This window comes from Myotis daubentonii, chromosome 6 (assembly GCF_963259705.1).
Source record: "Myotis daubentonii chromosome 6, mMyoDau2.1, whole genome shotgun sequence".
Taxonomy (NCBI): Eukaryota; Metazoa; Chordata; class Mammalia; order Chiroptera; family Vespertilionidae; genus Myotis; species Myotis daubentonii.
The window spans coordinates 15,439,231-15,454,354 of NC_081845.1; the positions used below are offsets into that span (position 1 = coordinate 15,439,231).

General features: G+C 34.1%; 1 protein-coding gene across 14 annotated transcripts in view; it reads right to left on the reverse strand.

Annotated features, from left to right (window-relative positions):
- Positions 1 to 15,124, reverse strand: part of TRDN (triadin) — a 278,614-nt gene that overhangs the window by 71,012 nt on the left and 192,478 nt on the right. For all 14 annotated transcript variants that reach the window (XR_009453395.1, XR_009453394.1, XM_059700238.1 and 11 more), the window contains 3 exons: positions 14,552 to 14,578; positions 11,853 to 11,900; positions 5,622 to 5,669 (listed from right to left, as the gene is read on the reverse strand). Coding sequence is in view for 12 of the 14 variants with exons in the window: in XM_059700238.1 (XP_059556221.1) it covers positions 5,622 to 5,669; positions 11,853 to 11,900; positions 14,552 to 14,578 (123 nt within the window). In the remaining 2 variants the exon portion in view is untranslated. The remainder of the gene's footprint in view (positions 1 to 5,621; positions 5,670 to 11,852; positions 11,901 to 14,551; positions 14,579 to 15,124) is intronic.

Genomic DNA, 15,124 nt, shown 5'->3' on the forward strand with positions numbered 1-15,124 from the left:
ACAAGGGTTTGGGCATTACAGTGATCTTTCCTTGTGACCTGTATTTGCCTAGAGCATATTTTGCATAAAGTAAGAGTGATCAAGTTACATATTAGCTTATTAGAGAAAATGGATCATTAATAACAATGAACTTTTTAAACTTTTGAATAATGGTACAATATGATTATAGATCTCATTGCATTGCTTCCAAATCTTATCAATTGGCATACATTGCTTCTTTACTGGGCTGAAATTCTCTTTAGCGTAGAACGACATTCCTACCTACAAATGTTTGAATCACATGAACCAAACGTTGCATAGCAGGAGGCAGCACACTGCACATCAATCTAACAACACAAACTTTTTTTTACTATGTTGCTCTGCTGTGAAAGATAGGATTTAGACTTGTCTCTGTTGGGGTGAGGGGAAGGGGAGAAAAATGGTGAGGAATAAGGGACTAGGAAGACATTTCCCATGCATGAGATAAAGAAACTGTGAGAACATTCTAAAGTATTACATAAAATAAGAGGAAGAAGAAGTGAAATGTGTTAAGTGAGCAGGTGAGACAGTGGAGTACTGCAAAGGGTCTCTTGAAGATAGAGATCAACCAAAGGACTTGTATGCATGCATATAAGCCGAACCAATGGACACGGACACCAGGGTGGTGAGGGCATGAGTGGGGGCTGGGGGGAGGGAAATGGGGCGATAAGGACACATATGTAATACCTTAATCAATAAAGAAAAAATAAAAATAAGCATATAAATAAGCAGAGTACACTCGTGTGTACAGGTGTTGCATGGGCTCTTTATGTAGACCATCTTCTCTCTGAAGCTCACTCCATGCTCTTCACACCCATTCCCCAGTGCCTAGTCTGTTGTGAGCGCTCAATAAATATTAAACAACTAAAGTGTAAACTATTGTTAAGAAATTTGGAATTCACAGGAATCAATAGTAAATTGTCATCATTTAACATTTATTGAGAGTCAACAGCATGACTTAGTCCACATGTGCAAATAGGTTATTTTATAATCACATATTAAGCAAATAATTTAATACAACTTGTATTAACTAAATGTTCGGTTTTACTCCATAGATATTAATTATAATTTTTTTAAAAAAATAATAATGTTGACACACGATGAAATAAGAACATTTGGCATTTAAATAAATAACTTTCTCTCAGGGAAATCATTACTCTTAGATATTAACACTCACTTGAAAGTATGAGCTAAAATTGCAATAGGTACACATCACAGATTCTACATAGACCAGTACAGATACAAAGAATAGAAGCATCTAGAAAGGTGGATGAGAACAAATTTACAAATCATAGAATAGCATTTGAGTTTCACCTGCTGCTGTGACAATTTAAAACACTAATACAATCATATAAGGTACTGTTGCTTACAAAATAGCATCAGAGACGAAGAAAGATAGAAACTATTCAGATGGACACAAATTAGCAAATTTATGAATTTAGAAACATTTCTTAATTTAGAGCAAAATTGATGTTTTTATTACAGGAAATCACTGCATTTGATACATTTATGATCCACATTCTCCAATTTTACCCCTTACAAAATGATTACTAATTTGTTTCAATTTATTTTTAGGGGGTGTTAATAGGCACTCAATTCTATTAATGTTTTTTCATAAACATTTTTGTCATGCTTCCACTTAATTGAATTTGAAGTGATTTTTAATTAAGAGTATGGAACTATACTTAATATTTCAGTTTAGTTTTGGGATAATGAAGTATCGATAAGAATTCAAGTTTAGAAACTGTGTTTTTCCCTAACATCTTAGAAATGAAAGTCTTTCTACATAAGTCTTTCCTTAAAGAAGCAAAAGATTCTATATTCTGCTATAAGAAACATACTACTTAAAACCTTGGTTGACTAGATAATTTTGAGCTTTAGAAGGAGTAAGAGATAATCTAGGCTCAGCTTCCTAATTGTAGAAATAACAAAAGCAAGGCTAAGGCTTAATGTTTCTATATTTAGACTCATATATTGCCCTCATTGGGCAATTGTTTTATTTTCTCTTCCACTTTCAGTTTCAAAAATTAGTTTACAATATAATAGTTGCAATTATGAAGATTTAATATTTTCTGTATCTTTAACCAGATGATGACTGCATATGCAGTTTTATTTACGTAAGAGTACTATCTACAAAAATAACATTACTAATGTAATTAACAATGCATATATATTATTTTTCTCTACTATTTCCATTTTCAAATGGGAGTAGTTGAAGGATTTCATCATTTGTCTTCTGGTTTCTAAAATATTGGAAATCATGTTTTGATTTATTAAAACACTCTAAGTGCACAATATTTATAGGGGCACAGTTCACTAAAGTCTGGATCACCTAATATTTCTTCCTTCAACAATTCTGCTCTGTTTTCATTCACCCCGCAACTATTTATTAAACACTTCTTATATGCCAGCGCTGTTATAAGCTTTTAGAACAGACTCTCATAGAAGACCTAAAGTGATGTTATACACAGGCATGAATAAAAGAAAAGGAAAGATGATTTGAGAGTGATTTAATTCATTACTATTTACTTCACCTTTTCACTGTTGAACATAAGTCACTTGGAAGGAAAACATTAAAAGCAAAGAAACTCTGGGATTGCAATCTTTTAAAGTTAATTATCCTGAAGGGTCTCCTTTCTTGCCCCAGTAAGTAGCAAGCCACTTCTTAAGAGTGATTATTTTGCTCCTCTGGCTAGTAACTAGCAAATATTATTAAAGAATTTTTTTCCTCAGAAAAAGTGAGATTGAAAAAAAGAGAGGAAAATGGGATTTAGGAGGGCAGGTCAGTTTTTAAAAGGAATATAAAATACATTAAATGTAAGAAATTAAATATTAACAAATGAATAAACTGAGATTAATAAATGTGATGTACTCTTTGCAGAGATACAAATATATAAAGGTGAATCCTCATACAGTAACATGTGTTGAAATGTTCTATCTTTGGCAATCCTTAGTTCTTACTAAAAGGATAGTGACATTTATTGTGGAAAACATTTGTTTCTCCTGATGCTTTTGGTAAATGCTTTCCAAACAAGGAGAAACAAGAAGAAATAAGGTGTATGTGTGTGACTATTTGGGTGTGCACCTTGAAGGTGAAGGAAGTTAGAGTTTCTTAATACTCAATACTCTATTCTAGTCAATTTATGATCTTTATGAGAAAAGTAACTAAAAAATGATTCATCGTGAGTTAAAGATAAAATAGAGTTCATTTTTTGGACTTTTGCAGAAGTTATACTAATCAAATTTCTACTTCTTATATGATATAATGTCTATTTTGCTAAGTTACATTAACATAAAGTTTGTTTCATCTTTCACTACCTGACTTTCCTATAAAGTTTAGTTTAATCAGTGTTTCACAAGTTTTTCCAATTATAATGCAGACTAAGTCCAGAAGTTCAAGGTACACAATTTTACATAGATCCCAAAGTACAGATGACATCCATAAAGAATTATGAAAACCATATAGCTTTTCCCTTGCATAAGTTCATAAGTTCAAACTTAAATGAAGTAAAGTAACTGCTTATAATGAATTTAATAGCACTTCACTGCATTGTGAACTAGTTTGAGATTACGCATACTTAGGAAGATAGCTGAAAACTACATGAGGAAGAAAAGTACACGGCAGTCTGAAAGCACCATCTTATGAATAAATATCAGAATACTACGATGAAATCTATAGAATGTCATTGATTTATTCTCATATAAACTCTCTATTAAAATCACAAATATATATGCTTATACTTATTACTAGTCATAGATATTCCATCATAAAGTATGCAAGTTATTCAAATACTCTATTTATGATTTTTATAGTTGAAAAATATGAAGCCATTGCTTGACAATATTTAAAACTGAAATGATTTACTAAACCAATATAAAAAGCCATTGAAATAACCTCTTAGACTTTTTATATAAGTCAAGAACTTAAGGTCTTCATAAGATAAAAGGTATTGTTATTTAAAGATATAAATTACAAAATCATATGAGAAAATAAGTTCACATCTCTAAAAGCCATTTTCAATCTCCTATCAACTTGAGAAAACATGATAGGATTAATGAAAATGACACTAACTTGAAGGTTAGAAGAAATAAACAGTCTGTTTATTTAAATCAGTTGCCTTTCAGATACTATTATTAGTGTAGCCATTTTTATATTTTAGTCAACCTTCTCTTAATATGCTTTGACTATCAAAGAAACCTATAAAAGCCATAAAAGGTAAGTAATCGAAGCCTTTACACTATATAGGTGAAATGTATGCAGCTTAATGAAAGCAATTCGATAGTTGATCTCACCTATATTAAAGCTGATATTATAAGAAAAAATACTTAAGCAAATACTGCATGTTTATCTAGGAATTTATAATTTTTCAAATCCTCTTACTTGGGCTCTACATCTTGCCAGGTAAGCAGGTCAGATATAATGAACATCATTTTTAAAGAGGAAGTTTACGCTCAGAACCTTGTCTAAGTGACCAAGTTGAAATTAGGAGTCAGTACTCCTACTCCTCCACTTTATACTTCAGAGACTAAAATACTCACTTCAAAAAGAAGTTGACAGAAACATTCTCTGACATTCCTGGTAGTTGCCAAAGGCCAAAATTAATTTGAAAACATTTTCAATGTGATTTTTATTTAGAAAAGACCAAAGAAATAAATCCTTGAATAATTGTCTTAACTGACTCCTTAACCTTAGTTTTTCTAAAATGTGAGAAATTGAAGGATATTAGAATATATTTGTATATAAAATACTAAATTTCTGATATTAGAAATTTAACTGCATCTCAAGTTTAAGAGGAGAAATTATTTTGACCTTACTCTTGACAAGATTATTGCTAGTTATGATTTTATTAATTATAGTAATCAATAAATAATATGATATTATAACAAATAAAATGTGAAAGGGTCAGGGGCAACTATTAAAATTAATAGAACTCTGATATCTAACAGAAGACCTAATATTATTTTAAATGTTTTAACTCTACTCTGCTATAGAATTTTTCTCAAGCATATTCTGGAGTGACATATGTATTATTTAGCTGCATAAACAAAAATTAAAATGCATTATTTATAGCATTATGACAGATAAAAAAATTAAAAATTCAAACCTCTTGGGAGAATCAATAGCTGAAGTCATAATAGAAACTCAAGTAACTTACTTCTGTTGCTGCTTTTTTCTTTGTTTTAACTGTTACATGTTCTTTAGGCAGTAGAAATTGTTTTGGCATAAATGGAATTGCTTCATCTTTATTCTTGTAACTGGTTTTGGTCAGGTGTTGTTAAAACCACGTCTCAAACTGAACAATGTCTACCAGTGGCCCTGGCGATCATTTCCTTATTCCCAGCAATCGTCAGGGTCTTTTCTGATGCAATTAAGCAGCCTGCAGAGTTTTCCTGTTCTGAACTTATATTCCAAGTTTGATTACACAAAAGAGCAAAACCCAGATCGCTGCCTCACATTCTCCCTGGCACAGAAAAACATGGAGGACGGTGACAGCCATAGATTTAAAGCTTATTGTCTTCCGCCTGTCTGCACCCAGGGCTCTCCTCCTCATGTTGTTGTCTTTCTAAAGAAGATAGTGTCAACCGCCTTCATTGTTTTTTACCTTGCTCCACCGCCTTGGTTGTTTTCTCTTCCTTCTTTCCAGGTACACCTGCAAAGCAGAGATAAAGTTCAAATAAAAGTGCCTGATAGAAGTGCTACTTCTGCTAAAAAAAAAGTATTTTTACCTATTCAGTGCCAACTATTTCTCCCAAACAAGCTAGTATTCAAAGCTTTTTCAACATTTCTTATTTCCCAATAGTCCAATTGAAACCTATATTAAATCTAATCTTGTAGAATTAGAGGGAAAAAAATCACTTGACTTTATGACTAGCTTTTCCACACTATTTTCTACTTTATTCTTTATACTCAGCTTTGATAAACATTAAACATGCTACCAAAGAATTCCACTTGACAGGACAATGAGTAATCCACTTACATTCCAGGTTATTGCTGGAGTTATTTAGCATCTTAAAAATGTCTATTAGATGTTGCTTTAAATTCAGGCGTAATATGGCTGCATCCACTGACAAGACAGTGTAGTCATCCTTGACATTTATTTAAACCTTAACTGAAGTTGCAAGTAATCAAAAGAGAAAAAAGATTGCCATTTAGGTGCTGTTTCCTCTGAACTATGCTTTCTCTGAGGCCTGTTGGTCTCAGTGGAGTATTCACTACTTACTTATTTATACATCAAAATAGTAAAAATGATTCACACAAAATCAGTATACCACACTGAAATAATTGATTCAAGGAAAGACCTTCAGAGGATATTACCAACTTTTAGATGAAAGATGAGTGGGGAACTGAATATTGTCATTACAGCCAAGTATCACCACACAGAGTTGCAAAGGGGAAAAATGCAATGTTGAAATAAAGAAATGTGCTTGTCACCAGCCTAACTCGTTGATGAAACTCAGAACCATCTACAATAATCTATAATAATAAAAGCATAATATGCTAATTAGACCAGACAGCCAAACAACCTTCCGGACGTCATTATGGACGTTCTTCTGGATGAAGTGGCAGTGGCAGGGGCTGAGGCAGAGGCCGTTAGGGGCAATCAGGCAGGCAGGCGGAGGTGGTTAGGGGCGATCAGGCAGGCAGACAGAGTGGTTAGGGGTGATCAGGCAGGCAGGCAGGCAGGAGAGTGGTTAGGAGCCAGTGGTCTCCGATTGCAAAAGGGATGTCCAACTGCCGGTTTAGGCCTGATCCCATAGGTATCCCTACAATATCAGGCCTAAACCGGCAGTCATACATCCTCCAAGGGGTCCCTGATTGCAAGAGGATGCAGGCCGGACTGAGGGACACCCCCCCACACACACCCATGTGCATGGATTTCGTGTACTAGGCCTCTAGTTTATTCATAATAGGACATACTATTTGCTTCCTAATGAAATGAACTGTGCTGTATGTAGTATAACCTCTGAAATATTCTCGACAAAACAACTGGAATCCAGCTAAGCTAAAGATTTAGCTTTCTTAATCAAACATAGGATATGCAGAACATTTTAAATAGCATTCTGAAGAAACAATCAGAACAATAAAAGATGTCTACAGTGTAAGTGGCCATGATCTTTTCAAAAATTTAATATGAAGAACCAGATAGATAGAGAATTGCTTTTTACAGAAAACTTGTTAAAATCACTCATTAATTATAATAGTTCATCTGCACATTCTTTTGAATTTTTCAAGTAGATAATTTCATCTGTGAGTAATGAGTTTTATTCTTACTTTTCTATTCTTGTACCTATTATTTCTTCTTCTCATCTTACTGCACTGCTGCAATAGCCAGTACAATTTGTAATAGTGGTGATAGCATACACCTTTGTCTTGTTCTAATTCTAAGGAGAAAACCTTTCCACTTTTCTCCAGTGGCTATACTATTTGTTAATGTTTTTTAAAAATATATCTTAACAGATTAAGGAAGCTTCTTTCTACTCTAGTGATGAATTATATCAAATGTATCTATTATGATGCATTTATTTATTCCTGTGATTTTATTATTCTGGTTAATTACATTGATTTACATTGATTTATTCTGGTTAATTCCTGAAGCCTGGCCAGCATGGATCAGTGGTTGAGCATCAACATATGAACAGGGAGGTCATGGTTCAATTCCCAGTCAGGGCACATGCCCGGGTTACAGGCTCAATCTTAAGTGTGGGGCATGCAGGAGGCAACCGATCAATGATTCTCATCATTGATGTTTCTCTCTCTCCCTCTACCTCCCTCTCTGAAATCAATAAAAATATATTTTAAAAAATAATAAATAAATAAATTGCATTCCTAAAATAAAACAAATTTTTTTACATTTTATCTTGCACATATATTATCAGACTTGATCTGCTCAAGTCTGTGCCTTCATATTCACAAGAGAAGTTAGTCTTCATATTTTGTTTCTTTTTCAGCTCCTGTTAGGTTTTGATATTAAGGTTAAAATGAGTAAATGTTCCTTATTTTCTATATTTGGAAGGTTTGGTGCAGATTGTTAATATTTCCTTAAATGTTTGAAAGAATTCACCACTGAAGCCATCTGGTTAAAATTTTCCTTGGAGAAGAATTATAATTATGGATTCAAAATATCAGTTTAATTAAAAATTTTCAAATTTATTGAAAAAAATGTTTCTAAAAAAGTAATGGAGAGAACCAAGATGGTGGCATAGGCAAATGCCTGTACTCCTGCCTCCCACAACTACATCAAAATTACAGCTAAAATACAGAACAACCATCAGCCAGAACCACCGGAAAGCTGGCTGAATGGAAATCCTACAACTAGAGAGGTAAAGAAGAAAGCACACTGAGACTGGAAGGAGGTGTGGAGGCGCAGAATGGCTGGCCCAGCACCCACATGGCTGCTTTTTTAATCAGGAGGGAGACGGTTTTAGCAGAGGCCACCTGGGAGGGGCAACACATCCCAGCTCCACACCATACCTCCAGCCTAGAGTCCCAGAGTTGGGAAAAGAAGTCCCTACAGCAGTAAGAACTACGGGCTGTAAAAACCAGTGCAGATTGGGGCTCGGTGATACACAGGCTGCTGGAGACCCAGCTGCTCCTCTTAAAAGGCTGGCACCACGAACTGAACCTACAAGCTCCCGCTTCTTCTGAACTCCAGCACCAGGGTGAGGCTCTGTCTGGCATGGGGGCAGGAACTTGGGGGCGCTTTCTTCCAGACAGAGGTGCTAGCAACAGGCATTATTCTCATGCTGGGACCTCCCCAATGCAGGGATGACTGGCAGCCATTGCTGTTTGCTCCACCCTGGTGATTCCCTGAGACCCTGCCCCACCCAATTTACAACCCCACCCAAGCTGTGTACAGCGGCTTTTGCATATGAATGGTCTGTCCTTGCTCAGGCTAAAATTCTGTCAAACAAGACGCAGCTGGGCCAGGGAGCCCCAAACCTATCAATAAAATGCCCAAGACCTGCACCAGCACCAGCCTGACTTGCTTCACAGCTGGGCCTAGTCTGGGCACTTCCAAACCCGATACAAAGAGGAGGAATCTGCAGATCTCTTTGTAGCCCCTGCTGGGTGGCCCCAGGCAGTGGCTGACTTTACACCTCCCTGGAGACCCAAGAGCCAATGTATCCAGCGGTCAGTGTCAGACCATACCAGATTACAACTCTTCACATCCATAAGTGACACACTCAAGGGGCAGACTCAGTGAGCACTAAAGCCCCACTGAAGCAAACTCCATAAGATGAAGTTTGAAAGTGATATAAGAACCAGATCTTGGGAGACTTTTACATCGTTTTAACAAGCTTGGACTTAATTTTATGGACAATTGTGGAAAAGAGAGGTTTTTTTGTTTATATTTTTATTTCTCTTTTTTAAATTTTTTTTTATTGATTTGGGAGAGAAAGGGAGAGGGAGAGAGAGATAGAAACATCAATGAAGAGAGAGAAAATCATTGATTGGCTGCCTCCTGCACTCCTCCTACTGGGGATCGAGCCTGCAACCTGGGCATGTGCCCTTGATTGGAATCAAACCTGGAACCCTTCAGTCTGTATACCAATGCTCTATCTACTGAGCCAAACTAGCTAGGGAGAGAGTTTTAAATTAAGAGTGGTTTATTCTGTTTTAAGACTTTGATAATTTATTTTTACTGTATTGGGAGTTCTGGTAAGATGAATATTACCGAAATAAAAATAAGGAGATGAGGAAAGTGGTGAGATTGTTATAATGGTTAAACATAAAACAATGAAGATTTGAATTCAGATTAAAGGCATGGCTATGAATAGGAGGAAATATATTCAAGAAATATTTAGGGAATAAAACCAGCAGAACTTGAAGATTCTTTGAATATTAAATGAAGGGGGGGAAAAGAAAACTCAGTCGCCCCCAGATTTCTAGTAAGGTGGAGAATGGACTGTGGTTTCACCAGTGGTAATGAGTTGCAAATTGAGAAGAGAAAATTAGTTTATCCACTCATTTACTGGAGAGCATTATGCTAAGTGAAATAAGCCAGTCAGAGAAAGACAAGCACCATATGTTTTCACTCATATGTGGAATTGAATGAACTAACTGAACTACCAAGCAAAATAGAGATAGATTCATAGATAGAGAGAAGGCAGACAGTGAAGGGATTGAGGGGGAAAAGAAAGAAAGAAAGAAAGAAAGAAAGAAAGAAAGAAAGAAAGAAAGAAAGAAAGAAAGAAAGAAAGAAAGAAAGAAAGAAAGAAAGAAAGAAAGGAAGGAAGGAAGGAAGGAAGGAAGGAAGGAAGGAAGGAAGGAAGGAAGGAAGGAAGGAAGGAAGGAAGGAAGGAAGGAGAAAGAAAGAAAGAAAGAAAGAAAGAAAGAAAGAAAGAAAGAAAGAAAGAAAGAAAGAAAGAAAGAAAGAAAGAAAGAAAGAAAGAAAGAAAGAAAGAAAGAAAGAAAGAAAAGGGAAGGGAAGGGAAGGGAAGAAAAGGAAAGTAAGGGAAGGAAAGAAAAGGAAAGGAAAGAAAAGAAGAAAGAAAAGAGAGAGAGCTCATGGACATGGACAGCAGATTAAGGGAGGAGGAGGGGATTGGGTGGAAGTGAACAGGGCATAGAGGGGATTAATGAAGATGGAAAAATAAAATGAGGAGTTTAGGTTAAGAAAGGTTGAATTTTCCTGGTTGGTGTTGCTCTGTGGTTGAGCATTGACCTATGAACCAGGAGGTCATGGTTCAATTCTTGGTCAGGGCACATGCCCTGGTTGGGAGCTCAGTCCCTAGTGGGAGGGGGGCATGAGGATGGTAGTTGATCAGTGATTCTCTCTCATCGTTGATATTTTTATCTGTCTCTCCCTCTCTAAAATCAATAAAATATATTTTTTAAAAGGTTGAATTTAAAGCGGTTTATTGGGCATTTGAACATACAAGGCTGAAATTTTCTGGGAAAAGCATTTTCATGAAGTCCTGAGATGACAACATAGAATTGGGAACAGAGTTTCAACCTTGAGAGTGGACATATTTCACAAAGAGAGGGTGTAGAATGAGAAATTCAGAGGATTAATAATGGAATCCGGGAGCATCAATGATTAAGGTGTAGAAAAAGACAAAACAGAAAGAAGTCAGAAAGAAATATCAGAGAATATTAGGAGAACTCAGAGACTATGTTGGCATGATAACCCAAAAGTGAGAGAAGAAACAAAATGGTAAGTGCAACTGAAAAATCTAGTCATGTGAGAGCTAGAATGGTCTTATTGGTTTAGTAATGATAATGTCATCCCCATTAGTAAAAGCATTAATGACACAGTAGGGACAGAAGCTTCAACCTAATGGGAAATGAGAAGGGACGTTGACAAGAGAAATAACTTTGAAAACTTAAATTCCAAACTTTCCAATATGTTTCTTAAAGCAACGTGTTTCCAAGTGAGCATTCCAAGGAACACATTTTAAAATGTGATATTATTCTTCCCCCAAAGGTCCATTGTTCATGTAAGTTCTCCTAGTCAAAGTTTCATTTGTTTGAGCTCTAACCACCTCGGGCAGTATTTTGTAGTTGAATGCTCTCTCCAGGTGATTGGGAACCCACTGAACTTGAACAGCCACATTTCTTCAACTTTTCAGAAATGAACTTGAAATTGAACTGCAATTACTAGTTTTAGTTTATGGCCCCAAGCAACGAAACTATTGGCAACAGAACACTGAAGGCAAGACCTTGTTAATATAGACACTATAAATCTTATGCAAAGTGAATTTGTTTCCATATCAAAAAAAATAGTGAAATCAATAAATAGAACTCTTTAATAAGCACTAAATGAAACATTTAGAAACCTGTGCAGAAATAAGTTTTAGTCATGACACCTTTTTCTTTAAGTTGCATTTACCTTTTTTAGTGGAGGCAGCTCCAGCCTCTTCCTTGGCTCGATCAATTTCTGCAAAATTCAGATGGTAAAGAATGAGAAATGAGAAATAAGTATCAGAGATGCCAGGTGGATATCGATAGTATTGTAAGTCAGACAAGACTAAACTGTCCAAAAGATAAAATGTATGTGGCACCTAAGAGCAAATCAAGCAGCAGAGAAAGTCAAACTATAAGGCACGTGGATTTTTATAAACTACGGTAGTGAACTTCTTTAAGTAGCAATACAGACACTCTCTTCCAGGATTTCACAATGTAATATCAAAATTTTAGCTTATATAAGTAGTGAACATAAAAGCAGGTAGCTTATTCCACAAAATACACTGGAATACTAAGTTATTAGTTTATAATTAAATCTAAAATGATATGAGTTATAGGAAAGAGGACTTAAAAGGCCTTTTCTGTTTTTGGCCTTTAATTATGGTATATCAAGAAGTATTTGACATCAATCAATTAGCTTTGCATTATAAGAGATTAGCCATAATATAACACAAATTTTATTTGAATATTGATTGCTTTGAGAGAGAAAAAATATAGAATCAAAAAGGCCAAAATACTTTCTTGGAGTTTCTCTGAATATCTAGTGTGGAAGATAGGAGAGCTGCCTTTAAGACATAATCTAAAATGCTGGTCCCAGTACAAAATGTTGGACCTCAAATCAAGACTAATTAAAGTTGAAGTTTTCTGTCATCCACAGGAAACTAAGATATAGATCTCCAGCTTGACTGTGCCCTTCAGTATTTTCCCTATACTGACTTTGGCTTCCTTAGGACCTAAACAATTTCACACCACAAACTCAATCACCATTCTAGTTATTCCATTCAAGTGAGTGCCAATAATATGTCACCTCTTACACTTTCCATGGGCTTGCTCTAACCCAGTCAATCTTACCTACCTTTTAAAATTCAATACCATGGAATCACATCACATACACACGTCATCTTCACTAAACTAGGTATCGTACTTTCTCAATTGTTCTCATAATTTAAGGTGATGTGAATTAATATCCCAAACGTTAGTTATATATGCAAAACTATGTACACCATAATATATGGGTGATTTAAGGAATTTTAAAATTATTTGTAATGATACACAATTTTTACCTTAGGCATTAACTTTACACACAACCTATTGCATATAGGACCATGTAAAAATAAAAATTACATTGTATGGTTTTAAGGCCAAATAAATGTTTTTCCCAGAGGGGAAATGGCTGATTCCATTGTTAGCAGAGAATTTAAACAATTATGAATTATCCCTAATGAATTTTTATCTTGAGAGATATACCTATGCAAAGTCCAAATCTCTCAACAATATAAGGAATTGAATATGAATTCTTTTGCTCCTTTTATATTGGGTTGAAGATGATTTGGCAACTTAATTTTGTGGAAACGATGCTGATCTCTTCAAAAGTTGATTTGATAATGTGTTGTAGATAGCAGGACTTATAAGGGTTTTTTATTGCAAATGAATATTTTTATCTACATGTTTTTTTTATGAAGAAAATGTTCATTTCAGAGTAATCATCAATCTAAATTTTTCTACTAATATTGCAAAGTTATCAGTTTTGTTTTATATATATATTTCTGGTAATGCATTTCACCAGACCAAGTATTAGCATCCTAAAGACTTCATAATATAAAGTTCCAATCAGATTTATATTAACTAAATTTTTTTATGGAATATAAGTGGAATTTGAAATTCATGTAAACCTTCTCTTTTAAAGTCTACTATGACTATATGAACACTTCCATGTGTAATTTTTAAAAGACATTTTCAATAAGTTACTCAACATTATATTTTCAAATTTTCTCTGATAGATTCATAAATTATATACTATCTCAAAAACCCAGAACTAAATAGAAAAATGAATTAGTTTTATGTATCAGTACTTTATTAATACTGAAGGAGCTCTAACTGAAAAGAAAAAAATATTAACACATTATGCATACAGTACAGGTTTAGCCATAAATTCCTATACAAAAAGCTTAGAGAATCTAAAAGTATATTTTTCTAAAATTAAATACATGCAATTATGCCAAAATAATTTTTATTAATGACAGTCTGTTAGGTACTGTATTGAATTAAGAAATACTGACAAAATAATTAGCATTTCTCTCTAAGAGTATTTGCTACGATTGAAGCAGATGCCACAGTATATTATCAGTCAATATTTACAATGTGAGGATACAGACATTAAAAGGAAAACTATGACATTACAACAGTAGTAATTAATAAAATTTGGGGGGCCTCATTTTATTAAAGACAAAATGACTTCACTGGTAGACAAATTATGTTGCCTACTGGTTTGACCAAGTGATTAATCGTTAGAAATATTAAGTCTGATGTGTTTAAGAAGCTGAAGAAATCAATTAACATTCTGCAGAAGGGGAAACTAAAATACAAAAAACTCAAAAAAGGATTATGATCTGGACAAATTAACATTTACAAATGAAAATCTATAGAGAAATTTTAATAAGAATGAACTCACAGAAAATATAAGGTTAACTATTTAGGCATGCTATTGCAACAAATTAAATGAACATAGCAAAATATATTTGGTAAGCCAGCTTTAAAAATCAGCATTAGCATTGTCTAGAACAGAAAACTTAAGTGAGTAAGCTACTGAAATAAGCTTATTTTTTAATGTTTTATTCAACATACTTGCTTTTACTTCTTTTTCACTTGGAGCTGATAAAGACAAGAAATAATGTCTAAATTAATTACACATCTACTTGCCTCTAACATATTTTTAACGTTATTTTCATTTTTTAAATGGAAGCTAATAAAAATAGATTTGAGGAGGAGAAAATGCAACACTGTGCCATTTCTTTTGATGTACTTTATTTAAATATATGCCATAGACCATAATTCTTTTTTCATATTCATATACCTTCTCCCAACATAGAATGCTCATTCATAACTTATTCATTCTGTTTTCTATTCTAAATATCTAAGAATCTTATTTTTTTCATATACAAGCCAATTCATTTTTCTTGAAATCTATGAAATGGTATAAAAAATGAAATGAATTGATAAATTATCCAATGGTTTAAAATTTTAAAATAAAGTTAATTATTGTTAAGCTTCTACATTATCATGAATCCCTAGACTGAGCAGATAATGATTTTAAGGAATTTAAATTATTGTATTTTGTCAGGTTCAATACTAGACAATAATGTTTAGCTATTAAAAATCTTGAAACTGATTACACTCATAGTCATTCTGTTGCTTCTC